General features: G+C 39.2%; 1 protein-coding gene across 3 annotated transcripts in view; it reads right to left on the reverse strand.

The window, feature by feature from the left end:
- Nucleotides 1-329: 329 nt before the first annotated feature.
- Nucleotides 330-25,224, reverse strand: part of RAB3IP (RAB3A interacting protein) — a 51,435-nt gene continuing 26,540 nt past the window's right edge. For all 3 annotated transcript variants that reach the window (XM_074942062.1, XM_074942061.1, XM_074942064.1), the window contains 7 exons: nucleotides 22,414-22,491; nucleotides 21,806-22,009; nucleotides 18,187-18,315; nucleotides 11,497-11,609; nucleotides 6,655-6,754; nucleotides 6,481-6,550; nucleotides 330-680 (listed from right to left, as the gene is read on the reverse strand). In XM_074942062.1, coding sequence (XP_074798163.1) covers nucleotides 598-680; nucleotides 6,481-6,550; nucleotides 6,655-6,754; nucleotides 11,497-11,609; nucleotides 18,187-18,315; nucleotides 21,806-22,009; nucleotides 22,414-22,491 — 777 coding nt within the window. In that variant the 3' untranslated portion in view covers nucleotides 330-597. The remainder of the gene's footprint in view (nucleotides 681-6,480; nucleotides 6,551-6,654; nucleotides 6,755-11,496; nucleotides 11,610-18,186; nucleotides 18,316-21,805; nucleotides 22,010-22,413; nucleotides 22,492-25,224) is intronic.

A 25,224-nucleotide genomic window follows, 5' to 3' on the forward strand; every position in this document is an offset into this window, starting at 1 on the left:
CTACAAATCTATAAATGAGAAACATAGGGAGAGGGCAACATTTAAAAAAATATTTCAGAGAACCCCAAATCCTCCTAGATATTTCCTTCTATACTGATGATCATTGCCCAGATACGGCAGTGACGGGAACGTTTTAAGTGTTTAAGAGACACATTTACTCCCACCTGTTCATAAAATTCTGAAATGTACCTCAAACCAACTCTTTTCTAAGTGTCAGTACCCTACAGATTACAGAGTTTAGAGTGACTATGGTGGTGGTGGGGATGTGGGGTGGTGGTTCACATGCCATTCTGCATCATAAACTATACAGGACAATAAAAACACATCTTCAATCTAACATTTATTTAATCAGAGGTTTTGTTTTCAATTGTAAATTACAATAATGAGTACTTGCCACATTTTGTTCAACTGAAGTATCATATCTAAGCATACACAGCATAGGAGAGTTTAAAACAATCACAGTACTTAGTGCAATTTGCAAAAAGGAGAAAAGATCTTGGACCGACTTGTTGGAAATAAATATCAAGTGACAAAAAATTTCAGCCATTTTAGAGTTTATCCATATCGAAGTTCACGCATGCGCCAGACTGTAAAGAATTAGAGCTCTTCCTTGTAATATCCAAGTTTTGCCAATGACATCTCTTTTCTCAGCTGCATAACTTCCCAAAACATCTGATCCGCTGTACAAAACAGAAAGTGTAGAAAACTTACTGAAGCTAAATCTCCATCCTCATTTCTTCAGGGTTTTTAACTGAAATATGTAGGCTACCTTATTCAAACAGTAGTTTCATCTTTAGAAACATTTTACAAAGTGGCATGATTTCAAAGCTAATTTCACCAATTTCAAAATCCCATCCTTTTATTTTGCACAAAGGAATATGCAATGTTTTTCTTTTTTTTTTTTTTTTTAAAACATCCCTTCAACAGACAGAGGTCATCCCAGTCAGGAGTGGGCTTTCTATTCACTTTATAACTGCAGATCTGCGACACACTGGCAGCCTTAAAAGAAGGCATTTTTAGAGCTCTTTTAAGTGACCTTTGGAATTGTGAGATGTAAAAAATGCAAGAATTTAAAATATTTAGTCCAGAGGCCTTGCCACTATGTGCAGTACTAATACATTAAGGAAACCTTGAATCCCCACATAAAGGGCTTAAACTATTAACTCCTCTGCATCCTTGATTGCTGGCGTGCCTGTTGCCAGAAATGGTTTTCCTTCTGCAGGATGCTTATGAACAGTTTTAAAGCAAAGTCTCATAGCAACCTTGCTGACATCGCTGTACCTAACCAGACCATAAAAACATGGAAGTTTGGCAGTCATACATGTATTTGTTAGTCACTTTATTGGATATTGTTTGCAATGTTGTTGTAGCTGTGTTGGTCCCAGGATGAGAGACACATGGGTGAAGAGAGACACACAATCTTTCCAGTTACACAGAGCTGAACAAGAGCTCTGTGTAGCTCAAAAGCTTGTCTCCATCTTCCACCAACAGAAGTTGGTCCAATAAAAGATATCATCCTACCCACCTTATCTCTCACTTTACTGGATGTTAGAGTTGAAGTTTTCCATATAAAAAATCTTCACACTAAAAATGGCTTTTAAAATCAGAAATTTCCATAAAAATTGGGGGGCAAGGGGGTACCACCCCCCCTTTTTTAAAAAACAAACTATGGAACAAACACTGACCTGCTTTTTTCAGTTTAATCAATTTTCATCTTGCCTATTTCTTCTGAAAGAGGGGATCTTTTTTTAGTGGCAAAATGGAAAAAAAAGGAAGGCGTAGAAACAGAAGGGAAGAAGGAAAACCAAAGTTTTTGGATTACGAAAAAGTGTTCCTTTTCAAAACCTGGGAATGAAAATTAAACTAACTTTTTCAACTGGTTCTACTGGATGTAAACAGTAATCTAGGAACATCAAAAATTTATGATTTTACATATGAAAAATGTTATCAAATGAGAGTGTGTTTGTATAGCCCCTAGCATAAGATGGTACAGTAAATGACTAGGGCTCCTACATGCTACAGTAATACAAATCATAATCATAATGAATTACATGGTTAAAAACATAAGACAACAAGAGACACACCACACTTACATCATCATCTTCCTTCGGATCATAGTCCTGGCTCTAAGTAAATGTAAAAGGTATTGCTCAAATTAAGACTAAAAACTAAGTAAAATGTTTTCCCCGTAATCTTTCAGAAATTCTTGAACTCTAAGATAGAACTCTATCTAACATAAAAAGATAGCACCAGAAGCATACAAGTAGCAAAGAAGCATACAATACAGTATGTGGATGACCACCAATAAAAAAAGCCTATATTCCCCTAACTCATAGTATAAATTATCTGAGAAAATATTTGCATAAAGCAACAGGTCCAATTTATATAAAAAAATAAATTTTCCTAAAAGTGTGATGTAGTTGGATCATCAAGCCAAAATACTGAGTTCAGAGCATAGTTGTTAAACATTAACAATTCTGGTAAATAGGAAAATGTTTCCAATGTTATCTATTATAATCTCTCCCCTTCAAATAGTTTTCAGTCTTTTAATCTTCACAGTATTGTGGCAAGCATTATATCACAAACTGGGATAAATATAAGCTTTTTTGGTCAGAACAATATCCTCCTCTTAAATTCAATTGCTTTAAAATTAAGGCCAGTCATTTTCCAAGCATACTTCCTGCAATTTCCTTAAATGATTATTAGCAGAAACCTGTGACATATGCATTACATATATTTGCACTAAACCTGTTCAATACTTAGGCTATGTCTACACTACTACTTATGTCGGTGTAACTTACGTCACTTGGGGGTGACTTATTCACACCCCTCAGTGATGTAAGTTACACTGCCCTAAGTACCGGTGTAGAAAGCACCATAAGTACTGCCGCTCACTGAGGGTGGATTAATTAAAATCGACAGATGAGCCCTGCCAGTTGGCTTAGAGTGACTACACTAGAGAGCTTACAGCAACGTCACTGTAAGATCTCTAGTGTAGCCATAGCTTCAGAAGTAGGCTGTCTTCATGTAAATTTACTAGGGCTGTTGATTAATCGCCGCTAACTCATGCGATTATCTCAAAATGTATTGCAATTTTTAAAAAAATAGCAGTTTTAATCGCGCTGTTAAACAGAATACCTATTGAAATTTATTACGTATTTTGAATGTTTTTCTATATTTTCATATAGATTATATTCTGTGTTGTAACTGAAATCAAAGTATTTTTATTACAAATAATTGCACTATAAAAATGATAAACGAAATAGTCTTTTTCAATTCACCTCATAAATACTGTAGTGCACTTTGTCATGAAAGCGCAACTTACAAATGTAGAATTTTTGTTACATAACTACACTCAAAAACAAAACAAAAATGTAAAACTTCAGAGCCTACAAGTCCACTCAGTCCTACTTCTTGTTCAGCCAATCACTAAGACAAACAAGTCTGTTTACATTTACAGGAGATAATGCTGCCCTCTTCTTATTTACAATGTCACCAGTAAGTGAGAACAAGCATTTGCATGGCAGTTTTGTAGCCAGCATTGCAAGGTATTTACGTAGCAGACATGCTAAACATTCGCATGCCCCTTCATGCTTTGGCCACCATTCCAGAGGACATGATTCCATGCTGATGATGCTCGTTAAAAAAATAATGCATTAATTAAATTTTTGACTGAACTGTTTGGGAGAGAATTGTATGTCCCCTACTCTGTTTTACCCACATTCTGCCATATATTTCATGTTACAGCAGTCTCGGATGATGACCCAGCACATATTGTTCATTTTAAGAACACTTTCACTGCAGATTTCCCAAAACGCAAAGAAGATACCAATGTGAGATTTCTAAAGATAGCTACAGCACTCAACCCAAGGTTTAAGAAAATAAAGTGCCTTCCAAACTGAGAGGGATGAGGTGTGGAGCATGCTTTCAGAAGTCTGAAAAGAGCAATACTCCGATACGGAAACTATAGAACCTGAACCACCAAAAAAGAAAATCCACTTTCCGCTGGTGGCATCTGACTCAGATAATGAAAATAAGCATGTGTTGGTCCGCACGGCTTTGGATTGTTATTGAGCAGAACCTGTCATCAGCATGGACACGTCCCCAGGAATGGTGGTTGAAGAATGAAGGAACATGAATCTTTAGCGAATCTGGCACGTAAATATCTTACGATGCTGGAAACAACAGTGCCATGAGAACACCTGTTCGCACTTTCAGGTGACATTGTAAACATGAAGTGACAACTGACACATCCAACACATATTGTTGCCAATATACTGAAGTGGCAATCAACATTACTGAAGTTCTAGAGATAATGGAAACAAGCAATTATGTGGAATTTCTTGAAAAGCATCTATATTATTAGCTATGAAAATTTAGCAGCTGCAGCACAAGGCAAAGTTTACTCTGATAATAAAGAAAATTAATGGATTGTGAAGGATGTAACATTTTGTGATTATACATTCTATGAATTTGATTGTTATTGTGTTTGCTATATAATTAGTAAGGATTAATTTAGGTATGGGTTAGTTTGTATCTAGACAGGAAAGCAGACAAACATTTCTGATAACCTTCTATTTACTGATACTTAAAAAGACAATGCAGGTGTCAATTCCTCGGACGTTTTACCTCCGCCATGCTAGGATCAGCGGTCTGGCTGGTGGGGAAGGTTTCAACTTGAAACCTCTGGGAGACTCCAAGTGAGAAAGAGAAACAAAGAACTTGAGAGTGGTTACAAACCTTGAGCCCCTGAAGTTCAGGAGAGAGGGAGACAGACTGTAAGGGTGCAGAGCAGTGGTGGGGGTGTCTGAATAAGCTAGACCTACCTAGCCTTTAGATAAGACAGATGCATGTAGACTTGTCTTGAAAACCCTTTTTCTTGTTATGCCTCATTCCTGCTGTTAAGATTAAAAGGCACTTTGTTTTGAACAGGCTGTTTTGTGTATTTTCACACTAGTCATAGCTCGCAAAAGGAAGATCACTAGGGCTCAAACCCAGTCAGGCTGCTGAGGAATCACAGCTGATATTGTGCCCCTGGAACAAGTCTGAAGGTAGGAGAATTGCAGGATTCCACCCTGAAAGAGGGAAAGGCAAGAGGCCTGTCTCCTGAAGGGGTGCACTCAGAGAAGGGGGGGAAGGGGGAGGAGTGGCAAAGATGCAGACAGTCCTGAACCGTGACAATATTATTTTACTCTTTTATAAAAAATAAAGTCATTTGCCTCAAACATATTAGCAAAACTTAACAGTGAGAGCAAATTTTTAAGTGAGGATAATCAATCACTGGAACTTAGTAAGGGATATAGTACATTCTCCATCACCAGATGTGTTTAAATCAAGTCTATGTGTCTTTCTAAGGCAGTGGTCCCCAAACTTTTTTGTCTGAGCCCTTCCCCTCTTGGTCTGTGCACTCCCAGGAGCCATGGTTGGGCACCAGGGCCGGGAGCGTGGCCAGCACTGCAGCTGGGGCCTTGGCTGGGAGTGGGGCCACTGTCGGAGCCAGCTGCCACAGCTGAGAACAGGCCCACAGTCGGGGCTGGGAGCCAGTTCCCGTGGCCAGACCTGCAGCTGGGGCTGGGGGCAGAGCAGGGCTGCGTGGAGCTCCCTCCCAACTCCCTATGGAGGCTGGCCCAGGCCCCACCACACACCTCTAAATGTTCCTCTGTGTCCCCTTAGGGGGGTGCGCCCCACAGTTTGGGGACCACTGTTGTAATTCAATCAGATTATTGGAGTGGAAGTAAACATTGCTGGATGATATTTTGTGACACCTATGCTATGCAAATCAGATTAAATAATCATAACTGTCGCTCCTGACTTTAAAAAAAAAAAAAAAACCATGAAACTTTGCAAGGCTAGTGCACTTAAAAAATGAAGCTCAAAGCCTACTCCAAAAAGCAGTAAGTTTGCAAAATATCTCTCTAAAATTGTATAAATCTAAATTGTGGGCTGCAGTGTCTTCATAGCCAGCTCTATGTATCCATTTTACTGGAACTGAACAGTTCAACTGAGCTGCTTTCCTAATTACTAACCTAGATAGGAGCTTGGATAGAGAGCCAGCTGTCCAAAGCTTAGTCCAGAGAAGAATGAAGCTAGCAGGTCGGGGAAACAGCCTGAGGAAATGGCAGCAATATTATCTGTTCCCTTTACTGGAGAATTCACCTATTGCTTGTCATTCACACTGTAAACTGGGTGTCTAAGCAGACTGCTTCATGATGTCCTGATAGCAGCGGCTAAAAGCATATTTTCCATCTGCATTTGGCTCTTGCATAGTTTTACACATTAAGCTCAGAACAACCACTGTTCATGTAAATACTGTATGAGAACACCTAATGTAATGACTAGTATATGGGTACCAGCACAGGACTTGTCTGTCATATCATGTCACTATTGCCGTGCATAAGTGGGTATTTGGTATGTTTTAGACACAGATACACCATTTACCTGGATATTTACATCTGTACCAAACTACAGTTCTCCACTTACCATCCTGCTGCTTCACAAGTCCTTGTTGGATATACCGAATGTATGTAAAGAAGTTACACACAGAAGTGATCTAAATGAATGGGAAGGAAAAAATAAAAAGTTCTCATGTATTACATATCTGTATGGAAACACAATGTAAGCTCAAATGAATTCAAGATAAAGGTAGATACTTACCCTGTATCGGCAAAAAGGAGAAATATAGTAATAGCTGCTTGAGTCCCCTAACTTGATTCTATGCTTGCATGATTTACTTTGTCCACTGAGAGCACATTTCCTGTAAAATATAAAATTTGCTTATTTTGCTTTAAATGGAATTTTGGAAACTCAACCGCCTGCAAGTTTTAGGATGTAAGATGCTGTTTTATTTGTTTTAAAGAAAGATACGTAGCAATAGTTGCTTGAGTTCCCCTTCTAGCCTCTTGACTTGTAATTTGCAATTACTATTCTAGGTTGTCAGCTATTATGGTTTACAATGACTATTCTGTTTTTAACATTCTCGCCCCATTAAATTTTACTAATTTTAACATCATCTTTAAGACCCTTAAGGCAGAAGCTGAGAAAACTTGATCATTCTTAGTCATATATTCCCTCATTCATTACATTTCAAGTTGGTTGAATATAACTTGAAACAATGAGCTAGGAATTTGTCCAGCAGAGCTCCTCATCTGTGGAATATGCTATTATATTTTGAGTTAATGTCAATTATTTGAAAATCAGTTAAAGAACTGCGCTTGACATTATATTTATTTGCCCTAAAGCACTGATATTTTATGTTGTTACACTGCTCAACCCTGAAACATTTGTGTAAGATGTATTTTATAAGATCAATTTTGCTTTTATGCTGACGTTTATATTGCATTTTGTATTCAAGGTACTATAAATATCCTGAATAGAGGGACTGAAGTGAAAGCCTGACAGCAATGTTTTGGGCTGCCTTACAGAAAACTACGGTTAAATGACCAGGTCCATTTCCCACCCCACCCCACCCATTGTTTGTGGTCATCTGAATATAATAAGCATGCTGGCAGATATAATGCATTGAGTCCCAGAGGAAGGGTCCTGTTAGCCAATGGTGATCCAGCTAAACAATTAAGGGAAAGCACTAAGTTTAAATGGATTTTCACCTACATTCCTTAGCAACAGAAAAGGGGGTATTTACAATTTGGAATAATTCATCTTCAGCTTTATCTGATGGAAAAAACTGTTGCTACAATAAAAGCTTCATATATATAACTAGAAAAAAGTTTTAGATTTTTCTGTAGCAACCACCAGCATAGTAACAGCACATCTCACAGGTAAATTAGGTTCCTATGGCAAGGTGAGTAGTGGACTTGAAGTTTTTTGCTCTTCTCCCTTCCATTCTACATTATCCAAAATCAGGAGGTACAAGAACCACACTCTTTTCAAAAATGAAACAAAAGCAACTAAAAGCACAATAGCTAAAATATTCTGTTGTTTATCTAAAAAGTATACATTCAGTGTTTATCAGACTAGCTGATCTCAATTTTGGCAAAGCTTTTGGGGAGAGGAGGAAAGACTTTAAAAGCTAGAAAATGTCTCCTGCTATGTTCTTATGGTTATACAAGTCTTATATGAAGTTCTTCTTCACTTAGCGCACAGTCAACCTGTGGAACTCCTTGCCTGAAGAGGTTGCGAAGGCTAGGACTATAACAGGGTTTAAAAGAGAACTGGATAATTTCATGGAGGTTAAGTCCATTAATGGCTATGAGCCAGAATAGGTAAGGAATGGTGTCCCTAGCCTCTGTTTGTCAGAGGGTAGAGATGGCTGGCAGGAGAGAGATCACTAGATCATTACCTGTTAGGTTCACTCCCTCTGGGGCACCTGGCATTGGCCACTGTCGGTAGACAGGATACTGGGCTGGATGGACCTTTGGTCTGACCCAGTATGGCCATTCTTATATTCTTAAGTCCTTTTAATATGCTAAAAATAATTTAGAAGCTCAAACCAATGCTTTAGAACAAAGATAAACCACTGTGACATGTATCCCATTGACGAAAACAGGAGATAGTCTGTGATGGTGACAAAACACATCAAGTCACATGACAGAGAAGAGCAGTTCACTACAATTAATTTAAAACTAATAAACAGGGCCCTACCAAATTAGCAGTCATGAAAAACGCATCAGACTGTGCAATCTGGTCTTGTGTGCGCTTTTACCCTATGCTACACAGATTTCATGAGGGAGACTAGTGTTTCTCAAATTGGGGGTCCTAACCCAAAAGAGTTGCAGGGGCGGGGATCGCGGTATTGCCTTCAGAGCTGGGCGGCTGGAGAGCGGTGGCTGTTGGCCAGGTGCCCGGCTTGGAAGGCGGCACCCCAATACCATTTGAATATTAATGACCTACTTTAAAAAAAAAAAACAACCTATAACCAATTTTTTTGGTCTTACAATGACAAAACCCTCAGTCTAGCGTATTGCCTACAAGTAAATAACTAGCCTGGGTTAGCTATTTAAATCAATCTGCTAGGAAGTTCTCCACGACAAAATTGTTATTAAACACATAACTGATCATAAAATGGAGTTTATATCCCATGGGAAATTCAAAATATGTTTTGGTTCCAAAATATTAAATATGTATAATAAAACACAGAAGTCAATATGAAACATTTTATTCTATGACTCCCTGCGGCATGGGAACTGAACTTTGTTAGAGGAAATATTAAGACAGGGACCATCTTTTTGTTCTGTTTGTACAACGCCTAACATAATGGTGTCCGGGTCCATGATTGAGTTTCCTAGGTACTGTGGTGGTGGTAATCATCATCATCATCACCCCCACCACCACACATGTAAAACACAGGCAGAATAACACTGTAGAAAAAGCCTATGAGGAATTTAATAATCTTTTGGTACTTCACTTAAGACAGACACATAAGGAAGAGTAATATTTAATTCATTAAAATGATCCAGTCCTTGACTTAAGGATTCAATTTTCTCTGCTGCTCTTTTGTGTTCTAAAGCACCATCTATACTTAAACAAAATAAACCCTCACAATGTCTATTTCCTGAAGAGTGTTTGATCTAACATTAGATAGGTAAGTTACATGCAATAAGTTAAACTGCAAGAGGCTGTGAATGTGGACACCATCTGAGGGGACACTATCCATTGAAAGGCTTCATGAAAGAAGTAGGTATGAAGAAATAGAAAGTGCAGAACGGAATGAGTAATATTCCCAGAACAGGGAAGGAGTGGGAGGGAGTTAAGACAATAATGGGGGGGAGGTTCTTCTCATACAGAGGATGTTGAGAAGAACCTGTGATGTGCCCCAACCATGGCTGCAATAAAGAGGGGGATAGAGCTTGATTACCCCCACAGGATTCAGATAGTTGTTCCCACAAGGTACTCAGAACTAAGCAGCATGTATTATATACCATATAGCACTGAAGTAAATATCATACCAGCAACTAACCTGGTGTGGTGGAACCCAACGATTTTTTGCGCTTGTCTTGTGAGTACTGGTAGTAATGACACAGTTATGGCTGAGGGACTAAGTTGACGTTTAAGAATATGCAAACCCTTTAATGATTTTGGGGTTCTGCATGGTTCAAAAATAGTGAGTGTGTTACTTCCCATTAAACAGCTTTAAAAAAAAAAAATTCTGAATCTTCCTTCAAAGTGTGGTCAAAATATTTTCCTTTTCCCCCACTTTTTCTAAAAAAGAGACTAGCAAAACAAAATGCAAATATCCTACATTAAATATGATACAAGACACCATAATGATTTTTGTAATTTTTTAAATATACAAGTAGAGCTGGAACAGTTTTCCATCAGAAAATGCAGATTTGTCAAAAGTGAAATGTTTTGTGGGAACATGTTTATTTGACAAATTGTTTTGACAGAAGAGAGTAGACGACTTGGGTTTTCCTGCCAGGAGGCTCATTTGCTTAAACAGTCCTGACTCTCTCTTTATAGATGACCTCTAAACTCCTTGCTTTCTTCTGCACATATATTGCAGAAGCCCTGTTCCAATGCCTTAGTCACCTCTCGGTCCAATTGCTACAGCCTTCTCTTCTCCAGATTCCCATCATCATAGCTTACTTCATACTGCTGCAGTTCCATCCAGAATGCAGCTGCTAACACAATCTTCATTTCCTGTTACTCACACCCCATCCTTTTCTCTCTTCCTGCATCAGCTTCAAACTCAAACTCCACCCTCCTATCTATGCTTGTTGTTGAGGCCTTGCTCCTTGCCTTCCTCTTCAGTGCCTTCAACTGCTTCCTTTGTCTTGGTTCCAGAATTTTTTCATGCATCTTGCTATGCTTGAAACACCTCCAGATATCAAACACTCACTCTCTATTTCTTCATACCTACTTCTTTCATGAAGCCTTTCAATGGATAGTGTCCCCTCAGATGGTGTCCACATTCACAGCCTCTTGCAATTTAACTTATTGCATGTAACTTACCTATCTGATGTTAGATCAAACACTCTTCAGGAAAGAAACCTTGTGAGGGTTTACTTTGTTTAAGTGTAGATGGTGCTTCAGAACACAAAAGAGCAGCACAGAAAATTGAACCTTTAAGTCAAGGACTGGATCGTTTTAATGAATTAAATATTACTCTTCCTTATGTGTCTTACTTAAGTGAAGTACCAAAAGATTATTAGATTCCTCATAGGCTTTTTCTGCAGTGTTATTCTGCCTGTGTTTTACATGTGTGGTGGTGGTGGTGGTGGTGGTGGTGGTGGTGATGATGATGATTATTACCACCACCACAGTACCTAGGAAACTCAATCATGGACCCGGACACCATTATGTTAGGCATTGTACAAACAGAACAAAAAGATGGTCCCTGTCCTCATTTATTTTCCCCTAACAGTTCAGCATAGCATTCTAATATTCTTGATGCAGAGGCCATAAACAAAAGGTTAAGATATATCCATTTTATTAGGGTCATGCAACAGTTACAACAGTTCAATCAAACACAAGAACCATTCAAATGCCAGATGAAAAATATTGTGCCTCTCATATGACAGAATATTTGGTGTAACATACTTTGGTCCCCCACATTCAACTGCAGAAGCTTTCACAAATCGAACAGGTTGCAGGCCAACTGGTTCAATGCTCAGGGTGTTGTTTTCAACAGCCTCTAAAACAGCTGAAGCCAACTACAAAAGGATAGCAAAGAAAGTAATTAGAAGTAGTTTGACATTATCCATTGCACTGAAGTAATACAAGGTTTACAGCTATATAAATATAATCAAAGCAAAGTCTAAACATGCAAATTCAACACCCCAGATAGGTTAAGAAGTTGCCCTGTATGTCAGTGTAAATAAAACCAAAAGGTCCTAACTCCCAGGCTCCTCTCCAAATAACCCTGAACTCCAAGCTATGAGGTAACTGCATTTAGAACAACAAAAACAAAAAGTCTAGTTTGTTTTCTTGTTAAGCATTGACTCATAGTGAAATTATTCTTCTTAAGCTGAATCAAACATGCTTTTAAGCAAGGAGTGTTTCAGTCCAAGTATCTGGACATTCATTTTTAACATTTTTTTAAAGCCAATTATTATTATTTAAAAGATTTTCAGGAAGGAATAAAACTGGTTAATTTATAGAATACCTAAAAAACAATAGATCATTATCAATGTTGCCAAAGTAGGTTGGTTATAATATTTTCCTGTGGAAACAACATAAAGCAGAAATTAAAATACCCCTTTCCCTAACTCATTTCCTGATTCATTGTTTTAAAGTGCTTTTACATATAGATTCATAGATACTAAGGTCAGAAGGGACCATTATGATCATCTAGTCCGACCTCCCGCACAACGCAGGCCACAGAATCTCACCCACCCACTCCTGCGAAAAACCTCTCACCTATGTCTGAGCTATTGAAGTCCTCAAATCGTGGTTTAAAGACTTCAAGGAGCAGAGAATCCTCCAGCAAGTGACCCGTGCCCCATGCTACAGAGGAAGGCGAAAAACCTCAGGGCCTCTTCCAATCTGCCCTGGAGGAAAATGCTAACTAAGCAGGATGTGACTCAATATCAGCCCATATGATTGTTTAAATAGACTCAACAGTTCTGTTTCGCTAATATAGTCCATAAAAGGGTTATTCCTCAATGGTTTCCACTAAACTCCTAACTGTATTATTAAAACAACTCTGTACCAATGATCTTTGCTACCGCCTATATAGTGTTATTCTGCTTTGGATATTTTACAAATCAACTCACAGATACAGTATTAAATAAGTTTAAATAGAATATTCCTTGTTTGCCCCTCCCCCAAGAAATAAAATAAAATAGTTCACATTCACAGCATATTTATACAGGCAAGAATTTATATAACACATCAACTAATCACATAAGCAGACATCACAACTTAATCTAGTTACCATTCAGTTTACACATTCAGTTCGTCTGGTTATACTTAAAGGAAAATAAAAGATGGTCACTCCATGTACAGTGATTATCTGTAATTGATGCACAGAAGTGGTAGTAGCTGCATCCTGGCCTTTTCAGGCAACATATAAGTCTCCAGTAGCAATTAACAGGGTGAGAGGGCTACAGAGGGAAAACAGTAAGATGGCCTAGTTATATAAATTAGAGACACAAATATGAACTACAGGAGCATACAGATAAAACATTGTACGGAAAGAAGTTAACGTACTGTTCTACATGGATTGCAAATGAACCAATATGCAAATAGCTACCCAGATTGTGTGCCAATGGCCATTTGAAAGACGACTGGATGAATCATGATAGAGTGATACACCAGTCAAGTGAAGACATGAGACTGTTGTATGCAGGAGGAAAATTTAGCACTGTGCCAGGAAAGGCTGTCAATGTTCACCTTCTTCAAACAAATGAATCTCTGTAGGCTTAAAAGATTCAATCTTGCCTCTTGTATTTTAGGAAGATCCAAGAATAAATTTCTTTTACTCTTAGGGCTGAATCTTCAACTGTACCCAGTAAGTGCTGTGTGGAGGTCACACGGGCAAACTCCCAAAGGAGGAATGACCTGGGCCAGTTCTGTGCTTTCTCCAGCACAGCTTAGGACACTCTTAGGGCTGCTCTAAACAGTGCAGGTATGTAATGAGCTCTCTTGCTGATAGTGATCCTAGGAATGTAGCATGCTCCAACCACACCTCTTTCTGACCCCACAGCATCACTGGCAAATCTGGGAACGGGGTCCAGGAGTTGTCCAGCCTTAGATTTCCCCATGACAGCCTTAGATTTCCCCATGACAGCAAATACACAACTGGCTGCTTACTGGCTACAACAGCTTTCCATCCCTTTTGTCCCACCTGAGGCCTTGATCTCATTTACAATTTACTGTAAAAGGTTGTGTTTCTTCCTTTACGGTCGGGGGAGGAGGTGGTTAGCAATCAAAATGAACGTCCTCTTTCATGTCTTTACTGTAAAACACGCAAATTTCCAAAACAGTAATACCTCTCCCTACTTGAAACATGAGAATTCTTACTTTTTTTTTTTATTATTATTATTTAACAACTCTGGATCTCACCACAGTCATTTGGAACTATTTGCATCTCCATCTTTCTGTAAAATTGATAGGCCAGGCTAGGGGCAGGAGGGATTGCATATTTTATCCTTGTACAGTCTCCTCTGTCCAGTTAATTGACTAACAATATTTTTAATTAAACTGTATAAAGGGCTTCTAGATGGAATAAGTTACAATAGGTAGAAACCGGAGAAAAGGCACTGAGAAAATATATCTGGCCATGACCAGCAAAGGCCAGTCTGACAGAAGGGAGGAGCAAGTTAATCTGTGTAGAACTGATATCTGGTGGATGAAAAATAAAAGTGGTTTGCATGATGAAAAATGTAACTTTTCTACTTATTTAAATTATCGTAGTGCCTAGGAGCCCCAGTCATGGACCAGGCCCCCACTGTGTGAGGTGCAGTACAAACAGCACAAAAAAAGACAGTCTCTTGCCAAAGAGCTTACTAACTAGGTATAAGACAGACAAATACAGACCAACCAACAGGAGAGTACAAGGAAACGAGACAATATTGGTCAGCATGGTAGGCTGTGGCAAGACAACAGCAGCCTAGCCTAGCTGTTTTCAAGTATAGGCATCACCACAGTGGAGTGTTTTAAGGAACGATTGAACAAGAACAGTAAAACGGCGTTACACACGTTTACGGGGAGTACATCCCAAGCATACGGGGCAGGATGGGAGAAAGCACAAAAGTGCTTGTTTGAAAATTTAACAAGTGAGCTATGGAGGCTGGCATCATGGGCCAATCAGAGGTAAGTATCAACAGCTTGGTAGTGAATGATAATAGATAGGGTGGGGATAGGCTATGAAGGGCCTTGAAAGTGCTGACAAGTAGCTTAGGGTTGATATGATAGAGAAGAGGGTGCCAGTGGAGGGATGACATGGTCAAAGCGACAGCCTAGGAAAATATTTACAGCAACAAATGAAAATTCAAAATGCAGGGGAAAAAAAAATCGAAGAAGGTGAAATTCACACAACTGTTTTAATCCAAAATCAATTATGTTCCCAACTCTTTCACCTTTCTCTGAGCTTAGCCCTTCTGCCTAAGGCTTCCCTCCTCAAAGAAAGCAGAATGCACCACAGCCCTGGCTGCCTGCTTTCTCTGCTGCGCTGACAGATTGGGAGAGAAGACAGGTGTCTGCTGAGTAAAGGGTGTTGTGGCCTGTATGGCCATTTACATAAAGGCGTAAGTAAGAAAGATTGTCCATTTACTATGTCCCTCCTAAAAGGTCCCTAGTAAGATGAGAAGTACACAATCCCCAATTCCTGAGGGCACTAGAGTTTGAAGGAGGGATAGGAGAAGAATAAGAGTCTCTACTTGAAAGAGTCATGTCTGGAATAGCAAGAGAACTCCAAGTTAGTATTGGATACAGTGACAGAGGTAGGGAAGGGGGAATCTGAACAACTGTGGTCTCCAAACTTTTTACGCACAAGATCACTTTTTGAATTTAAGTGCAACCCAGGATCTACCCCGCTCCTTCCCCGAGGCCCCACCCTGCTCACTCCATCCCCCTCCCTCTGTTGCTTGCTCTCCCCCACCCTCACTTACTTTCACTGGGCTGGGGCCAAGGAGTTCAGAGTGTTGGAGGGGGCTCCAAGCTGAGCCTGGGGCAGGGGTGCAGGAGGGGGCTCTGGCCTGGGGCAGAGTGCTGGGATGCAGGAAGAGGTATGGGGTGCTAGCTCTGAGAGGAGGCTCCAGAGCTGGGACAGGGGTTCAGGATGCAGGAGTGAGTTCAGGGTGCTGGCTCTGAGAGGAGGCTCAAGACTGGGGGTTGGGGTGCAAGCTCTGGAAGGGGGCTCAGGGCTGGGGCAGAGGTGCGGGCTCCTGCCGGGCGGCACTTACCTGAGGTGGCAGCGCAGCAGCGCTAAGGCTCCCTGCCTGCCCCACGCCACTCCGAGAAGCGGCCAGCATGTCCCTGTGGTGCCTGGGGCAGGGTCATGGCTCCACACACTGTCCCTCTCTGCAGGCATGGCCCCCGCAGTCCCAATTGGCCGCTGTTCCCCATTCCCGGCTAATGGGAGCTGCAGGGGTGATGCCTGCACACAGGAGCAGTGCATGGAGAACCCCTGCCCCACCCCCATCAGGGGCCGCAGCGAGCCTGCCTTAGCCCCGCTGCGCCATTGAACTTTTAAAAAGAAAAGGAGTACTTGTGGCACCTTAGAGACTAACAAATTTATTTGAGCATAAGCTTTCGTGAGCTACAGCTCACTTCACCGGATGCATTCAGTGGAAAATACTGTGGGGAGATTTATATACACAGAGAACATGAAACAATGGGTGTTATCATACACACTGTAAGGAGAGTGATCACTTAAGATGAGCTAATACCAGCAGGAGGGGGGGTTGGAGGGAAGAAAACCTTTTGTAGTGATAATCAAGGTGGGCCATTTCCAGCAGTTGACAAGAACGTCTGAGGAACAGTGGGGGGGGAGGGAATAAACATGGGGAAATAGTTTTACTTTGTGTAATGACCCATTCACTCCCAGTCTTTATTCAAGCCTAAGTTAGTTGTATCCAGTTTGCAAATTAATTCCAATTCAGCAGTCTCTCGGAGTCTGTTTTTGAAGTTCTTTTGTTGTAATATTCCGACTTTTAGGACTGTAATTGAGTGACCAGGGAGATTGAAGTGTTCTCCGACTGGTTTTTGAATGTTATAATTCTTGACGTCTGATTTGTGTCCATTTAGTCTTTTACATAGAGACTGTCCAGTTTGGCCAATGTACATGGCAGAGGGGCATTGCTGGCACATGATGGCATATATCACATTGATAGATGTGCAGGTGAACGAGCCTCTGATACTGTGGCTGATGTGATTAGGCCCTATGATGGTGTCCCCTGAATAGATATGTGGACACAGTTGGCAATGGACTTTGTTGCAAGGATAGGTTCCTGGGTTAGTGGTTTTGTTGTGTGGCGTGTGGTTGCTGGTAAGTATTTGCTTCAGGTTGGGGGGCTATCTATAAGCAAGGACTGGCCTGTCTCCCAAGATCTGTGAGAGTGATGGGTCGTACTTCAGGATAGGTTGTAGATCCTTGATGATGCGTTGGAGAGGTTTCAGTTGGGGGCTGAAGGTGATGGCTAGTGGCGTTCTGTTATTTTCTTTGTTGGGCCTGTCCCGCAGTAGGTAACTTCTGGGTACTCTTCTGGCTCTGTCAATCTGTTTCTTCACTTCAGCAGGTGGGTATTGTCGTTGTAAGAACGCTTGATAGAGATCTTGTAGGGTGTTTGTCTCTGTCTGAGGGGTTGGAGCAAATGCTTGGCTGTAGACAATGGATCGTGTGGTGTGGTCTGGATGAAAGCTGAAGGCATGTAGGTAGGCATAGCAGTCAGTAGGTTTCCGGTATAGGGTGGTGTTTATGTGACCATCGCTTATTAGCACTGTAGTGTCTAGGAAGTGGATCTCTTCTGTAGACTGGTCCAGGCGGAGGTTGATGGTGGGATGGAAATTGTTGAAATCATGGTGGAATTCTTCAAGGGCTTCTTTTCCATGGGTCCAGATGAAGATGATGTCATCAATGTAGCGCAAATAGAGTAGGGGTATTAGGGGATGAAAGCTGAGGAAGCGTTGTTCTAAGTCAGCCATAAAAATGTTGGCATACTGTGGGGCCACACGAGTACCCATAGCAGTGCCGCTGATCTGAAAGTATACATTGTCCCTAAATGTGAAATAGTTATGGGTGAGGACAAAGTCACAAAGTTCAGCCACCAGGTTTGCCGTGACATTATCGGGGATACTGTTCCTGATGGCTTGTAGTCCATCTTTGTGTGGAATGTTGGTGTAGAGGGCTTCTACATCCATAGTGGCCAGGATGGTGTTTTCAGGAAGATCACCGATGGATTGTAGTTTCCTCAGGAAGTCAGTGGTGTCTCCAAGATAGCTGGGAGTGCTGGTGGCGTAGGGCCTGAGGAGGGAGTTGAACTTTTAGCGGCTGGAGATTGTGATTGACTGTCAGAGGCTCCAGGATCGACCAGTAGATTGCAATCTACGGGCTGGTGACCACTGCTGTACAACAACTTACCACTCTAAGTTAGGCTTCAGCCCTTCACTTTGACTAGTGCAATTTTTTTTATAATGAGGCAAATAGCTAAATATTATGTAACTATGTGAAGAAATAATTTACAGCCTTCAGGTACTGAGTACAACATGTGGAAACAACTGTTCCATGAGTACCTATGTACATTATATAAAGACAGCATCAACATTTAGACAGAATAAATACATTACCTCACTTTTTGAGAAGGTTAAACATGGGAAGATATCTTCCTGATAGATTTTATCTAAGAAAGGGCATGTTCTGTCCATCGTCGGCTCATCCTTCCAGGATCTGAATTCATTATACAGAGATAAGTCAGCCTAACAAACAAACCCAGAAAGATACTTTTTAAACAAAAAAAAAGTTATATTCTAGTGACAAATGTTATGGATTACAGCAGTTGTGCTAAAACTGAACAGTTAATAATACCTGCATTTCAATCAACAAGCATTAGAACCAATACCACTATTCCACATTATTCTATAGCTCCAGCAGCTGCACATTAACCATACTTTTTTTTAAAATCTCTGCTTTGCCTAAGTATACAAAAATAAGCAATTTAAGTTGTGTTGTTTCATGTATCTTGAACTTATTGCAGTATTAGGGCACTGAAATATTAAAAAATGAGACAAGAGAAGAAACTGGCAAGTCATTGAAGTCTTGAAGTCAGGATACCCTTGGCAACACAAGAGAAACTGTTTAACTGGAAGAAGTCACTAATTCTTTTACATCTGTGCATCTGTTACATCCTTTCAGTCTGTCCACTGCTTATTTTCTGAATTTGAAAAGTTTGGTAAGGTGACCAAACCTAAGTGATCTGTTAATATTATATTTAAAAGCAAAGTAAATAAACAAATACCTTTGTATGTCTACAGAATTTAATGTAAGAGTAGAATTGAGCCCATCATTTTAAACTCGCTGTTATTCTTCATTTGAGGTCCCTCAAAGTCCAAAAACTTCATTCTCCCACTTTGCTAAGCCTATCTCATGCTATAATTTCACAGGTACCACATAGCATTTATTGGAACATGAAGCCAAACCACATGAGATCATGTTCGGGGGGGGGGGAGGGAAGGTGCATTGGGAAAGCATGAAGGGGAAATAATTGGTGGGGTTTTGGGGAAAGGGTGGGAGTTGGCGTAGTTTTTATTATTAATTCACTTCTTGATGGAACTGATGGAGCTTATGAGAGCTCTGAATGAGAAAGATATTGTCTTGATGAAGTGGGATTGGAATGGTATTTTATGCACAGGCAGCAGCACTAAAGGAGACAGAAGCAGAAGCGAAACAAATAAATGGGATGTTGAGGATGGATCACCCACTTGTCCTTTTGCCCTACAAACCTGTCTTCCTTAACACACAGAATACCCTCCCTGAACTGATTCATAAGGCTACTACCGTCTCCTCACAATCCCTTCAAGATCCACACCTGCCTACAGAAAAATGAAATTAAAATAGCTACACAGAGTTCCAATGAGGACCGATGATGTCGATCTACTTACTTATATTTGAAAATAAAAAAACCTTTTAGATTTGAAGTTATGAAGATGTCACTAACTAGCCAAATTAACTTTGTGACCTTACTACCATTACCCTCATCCCCTTTCCTTCCTACTGTTTGTTACAATCTAATATGATGACACAAGTGAGTGTAAACTCTTTGGGGCCAGAACCATGTCTTCCTATAGTTGGTGTAGTGCCTAGCTCCATAGGGCCCTTGCACACTACTGTCATAATATAAATGAAGATTTAGGGAATGGTCTTGGTTTTGTCTGTAAATTAATCCACAGTCAAAGGTCAAATGAGGAGGTATGTGTGAGGGAAGCAGGAAGGAAAGAGTTGGATATGTAGGTCAACAGCATGAAAGCTGAAGAGGGTCGAGGATTGTGAGGTAAGGAAGGGTGAATGCCATTTAAATAAATGAGAGATGGGGAAGATGTGGCCATCTAGAGGATGGCAGAGGACAGTTATGGACTGAGAGAAGAAAACAAACTCACTGACAAACCTGAAAAGAACTGAAAACAGGAAAAGTTCGAAATAGAGAAAAAGAAGAGAAGCCCACTGATGGATTTTCTGGGCCACCTCATGATTAGGGACTGTGAAAGAGAAGAAGCTGTTGTTTTAGTGAGATGGAGTGAGCAAGAGTTCAGAAACTATGAATGGGGTGGGTGTTCTAGAGGAAAGTAACGTTCAACAAGCAGACACACCCAACTGAGAATTTAATTATGCTTATTTTATAGTATGCTTGTTAGAAAGAATATAAGGTTTAAACTACCGTTTAAAAATCATTTTAAAATATTCTATGTAAATGAGGCACTGCAGAGGGAAAATAATTCACACTAGAACAACCCTAATTGACTAAACTCAAAAGATTAGTTTATGTATATTAACGTCCTGTATACTATTCTAGTCTATCCATTTTCAGAGTTTTCCTTGGTCTTTAGCATTTTACCATTTTCCTATAATTAGTTTTAAAAAACACAGAATTTAGGCAGGCCAATTTATTTTCTATTAGATCCACTTGATTTTCACCTAGATATAATCAAAGTCAGCTGTCTCAGTTAAACCAGATTGTAAATGCCTTTGTTGCTAAGCCACCAATCTCATTGTGCAAATGAAACCCAATAAATGTATTCTGTTCCGTAAAGGAACATTCCCCGTAGCCTCAATCAAAAGAAAAATTCTGAGGCATGAGAAAATGAATGGTTTATCAATACCTTAAAGAGTCACCCACAGGGGGAAAAAACTTTTTTTTTTAAAAAAGCATAATTTTTGTATGTGTTTACTGAACATTTTAGAAATCTAACAGTCATTATTTACATTGCATTTATTTTTAGTATTTTGCTGAGTTTCCCTCTTCATCCAATATTTAAAAGAAACCAAGCTGACTTGAAAAGCTCTTTTTATTTGGCTTTCTGCTTCGTACTTTGAGTGCCTAATTCATTTCCTTTCTAGATACTGAATGTGTATCTCTCTTCTATCCCCACTCTTTCCCTCATCAGATCAGCAGTGAATTATAATGGAACAAAATTTTAAAAGGGATACAATCATTTTAAATTACACTTCTGTCTGAATATTTTTCCATCTTTACAAACAGCACCTAAGATTACTAATATATGAAAGATTAGAGAATTATATTACAGCCCTTTAAAAAAATACTGGTGCAATAACATCATTTTGTATATAATTAGTTTCCTGATTTCCTCTATACAGTCAGTTTCCTTTGTGTTTGTTTCCCTTGAACAGCAACAAGAGAAAGAAAAACATTTTTAATTTAGTTGCAAAACAATTAAAATTGGCAAGTAGACTAAGAAGCAAGTGCAGGAAACAACTTTTTTTTTATTTTAGATTAACTAGATTTCAGAGTTATAGTTTGACTTTACCATGTGTTAGTCTGATTCTTCCCAGTTCTATGCCCAATAGTGCAGAAAGGCCTGAAATTAACCAAGTCTCATACATTTTCCAAATGTATAACAAAAAAGCTGACAGTATAAAAAACTCTTGCAGAAAATGTTAGAGGTAACTATCTTATAATATTTCAAATATTTAGAATCTTCTCCCCCGAAGAAAGCATTTAAAGGTAAACAGGAAGATTCAGAAATTCACCAGTTATTGATATGGAACTCCAAGATGAAACAGAAGTTAACAGAAAAAATCTCTGAAAGCAATCAGTGGTACACAAAGATTTTACAGACACATGCATAACCATACACAATTTTATAGGGAATGAAAATAAAATTGCTTTTTTAATTCAGGAAACATTAATGACCATCCCACTAGCCAAAAAGAACACAATCTTTGAACTGTTACCTCTTTGCAGTCTTTCACAATTGGCTGCACTGTGGTGAGGTCTTGATGACTGCCACACATAGCACTACTTGTACTTTTGTTTCTTGTATGTCCTTTTTTAAATGGAGCTTTTCCACTAGACTGAAGCTCCTTAGTTGGTGATGTTGGTGAAGTGGACAGTACTAGTGTTTTCAAAGCTGCTACTTCAGCCTGAAGGACATCAATCTTGAAAATGAGAAAATACAATTTAGTACTTGCAACCTAGGCACACATTATGGCATGATATAAATGCCAATTGGCATTTGTTAGATACTTTTCAAATATGGATAGTGAATGTAATTGCCTTGATTTGCATAAAGAACAGCAACATGTACACCTTTAGAGCACAATATGCAGTAGCACTGCTGTTTTGCTGTGTCCACTGCCGACTTTCAACATTGTGCTGGAAAAATCCAATGCCAAACCCAAAAGCGTTTACAGACCGTATATGTAGATGGCACAGAACAATTCAGTAATTATTAGCATAGATTTACACAAGTGAGGATCCTTTTTAAATTTTTTACCCACGAACAATTCTGGATTTAAACACTAATAAAATGCACAGAAAATAAGTTTGAAAAAAAACTCACCTTTCCCTGTGCTTCTTTTAATTGTTTTTCTGCAGTAGCTTGTTTGACATTAGCTTCTCTCACCATTTTGTGTGCTTCCTATAAAACAAAATGTTTTTGTAGTGTACATGTTTCCCATAGAATAGCCACCCTACAAAATCCAGGGGGAAAAAACTTTTAAAAATAAATGACATAACCCATTTCTTCATGAAGATTACATATAAAAAGAGTAAGATTTGTGATGTCTCTTGGAATTTAAATAAAATAGTTATTAACTCAAAATATCTACAAACCTATTACTTTTGCAATGGCAAAACAAAGGGGATCAGCAGGCCCTGTATATCATTGGCCCTGATCACAGACACTGGGCAACTGAAATCCTTTGCAGCCAACCTACAAAGATGCCTGGCACGACCTCCAAACTCCAATCAAGCTCTGGTGGCTACCAACTGAAGACCCCACTCCTCTCTTGAGAAAGAGGACCAGCAGCAAGAGAAGCAACATAGGCACACATTCATACTCAAAGGAGCCTTCTGCTCTCCTGTTGCCAGCAGAGCCAACCTCAATAATCTTAATTTGTGCATGAAGGCGGCTCGTTGAATGAATATATGAAGTCTAATACTTAACAGTAAAAATAAATTCAACAGGAAAACGGGCAATGTAAAAACCAAACAAATATATCGGGCTAGAGATTAATAAATTACATTTAAAAAATGTAAATAGTAACGTGTTAAAAACAATCCAGGTAAGGAAGCAAGATTCAGCTAATAAAGGGAAACAGAAGAGAGCTAAGGGGTTAAGATTTTTTTTTTTTAAAAAAAACATCGTTTTGTCTGTGTATGTCATGTCTATTTAAGCCTTGATTCAACAACTTATTGCACATGGGTAAATGCTGTGACTGGCTGGTGCCAAGGAAAGTCAACACAAAGGATTTAGACTATAAATTATTTGGGACACGGACCTAGCTTATATCTGTAGAGCGCCTAGCATATTTTTGGATGCTATATAAATAACAGAAAAAATAATAAATCATTAAAGTAGGAATGACTTCGCTCCCCTTGGCTTACATGACAGCTCTAGATTATGGGTTTATAAAATTACCTTAAATCACAACAGATACATGCAGGAATAAGAACACACACATTTATACAATCTGTACAGGTACATTTAACATTGACCATGCAGTTTCCAAGCAGGGATGCATCTCACAAAACAAAAAGTGCGTCATATTATTACAATTTAAGTATTTGGGATGTAAAACACACACACACACACACCTATACAAAATAAATCCTGGATCCTGCACTGGGATATGCTAGTGTAACCCCTATTTCTTTTTCTTACATCACGGTGTTCAGCCAAACACACTCATTGCTGTTATTACTGCTGCTGTTTCTACTTGCTCTGAGTAGATATGGAAACATTCCCAGACAAGGTGGCAAGCCAATCAGTAGTGAATTCTGTCAGGGTTACAAAACTGACAGCCATTTGGAGGACCAGTCAGATCGCACCCAGTCCTGCAGGGAGAAGATAGAGCTGTCGGGGTAACCCAGACTAAATCTCTGGGTTGAATCTTAGTGCCATTTCCTATAATTTTACAGAAGTCAATAAGAGTTAGACTGGGAAACACCATTAAGAAGGAATTGCAGATTGGAGGCCAAATGTCTTCAGGAGGCGTACTATATCACTGAACCAAAGACAGTGTGTGAGCCTAAAAGCTGTGGTAATTATCAAGTTTTCTTTTCTTTCTTGTTTGAAGTTTACATATGCAATAGCGTGGATGCTGAAATAGTTGGTTATATACTATAACTAAATATTTTACCCACTTGTCAATTTTACCTACTTGTAAATAAATTTGTTAGTCTCTAAGGAGTACACAAGTACTCTTTTTCTTTATGTGAAGGTAGAAGATCTCTGATTGTCAGAATCCCAGTTCCTGTATTTATTTTGTAAGGAATTATATATATATATATATATATATATATATATATATATAGCTTCAAGTTTAGGTCCTGTGTTATAGTCTTCATTTCAAGGAAAACAACAAAATCTCTAGTTAGTGATATTCATCTAGCTAGGGTGCATTGTAACACTGTGCTGTAACAGTTTATTTTTGGAGTGTTATTCATAAAAAGGAATTTTAAATTATGAATTGTGTGTGCATGCATAACTGGCTGATGGTAAAGACTGGTACAGGATTCCCAAGATGAGAAAGAAAGTGAATCTTATTATAATTTCCACTTTTAGTATTTATATGGTCCTATATAATCCAGCTGTAGTCTCTTACGATGACAGGAATTCATAGTCTGTATAAATACTTTAAGTCAGAGAGAGGAACTCCATAGCCAGAATTGGTAAGTAGATTGACTTACCTCCCCTCTACATAGGTTACACTAGTATAAGCCCCTGTGCCCATTCAATGACCCAAGGAAGCCAATGAGATTCTGCATAAACACGAAGGTCCAGGCTTGTGGATCCCAATGCAGGATCAGGGCCCAAGGCCCTAGTGAAGTAATCACAGAAGTAAAGCTTCAGTGGTATGTTAACATTTGGGAGTGTTGAATGCTTAAACACATTACAGAATAGTTACTAAATGCCCTACATTTCATGTTTTGCATATCAAATACAAAATTAATTAATACAGATTAATACACTTTTTCATGGTGCTGTGACATGGCATCAATTTAATGTTTCAGAGGTATATTTATTTTTATGTGAAATACTTACCCAATTTCTCTCATTTTCTCCTCTCCTTTCTCTTGTTTACCATCTCTCTCATACACACATTCTATCTTACTCTTTCTAGCCTTCTATTCATTCTTTTCCAATTAC

Source organism: Natator depressus, chromosome 1 (assembly GCF_965152275.1).
Source record: "Natator depressus isolate rNatDep1 chromosome 1, rNatDep2.hap1, whole genome shotgun sequence".
Classification (NCBI taxonomy): Eukaryota; Metazoa; Chordata; order Testudines; family Cheloniidae; genus Natator; species Natator depressus.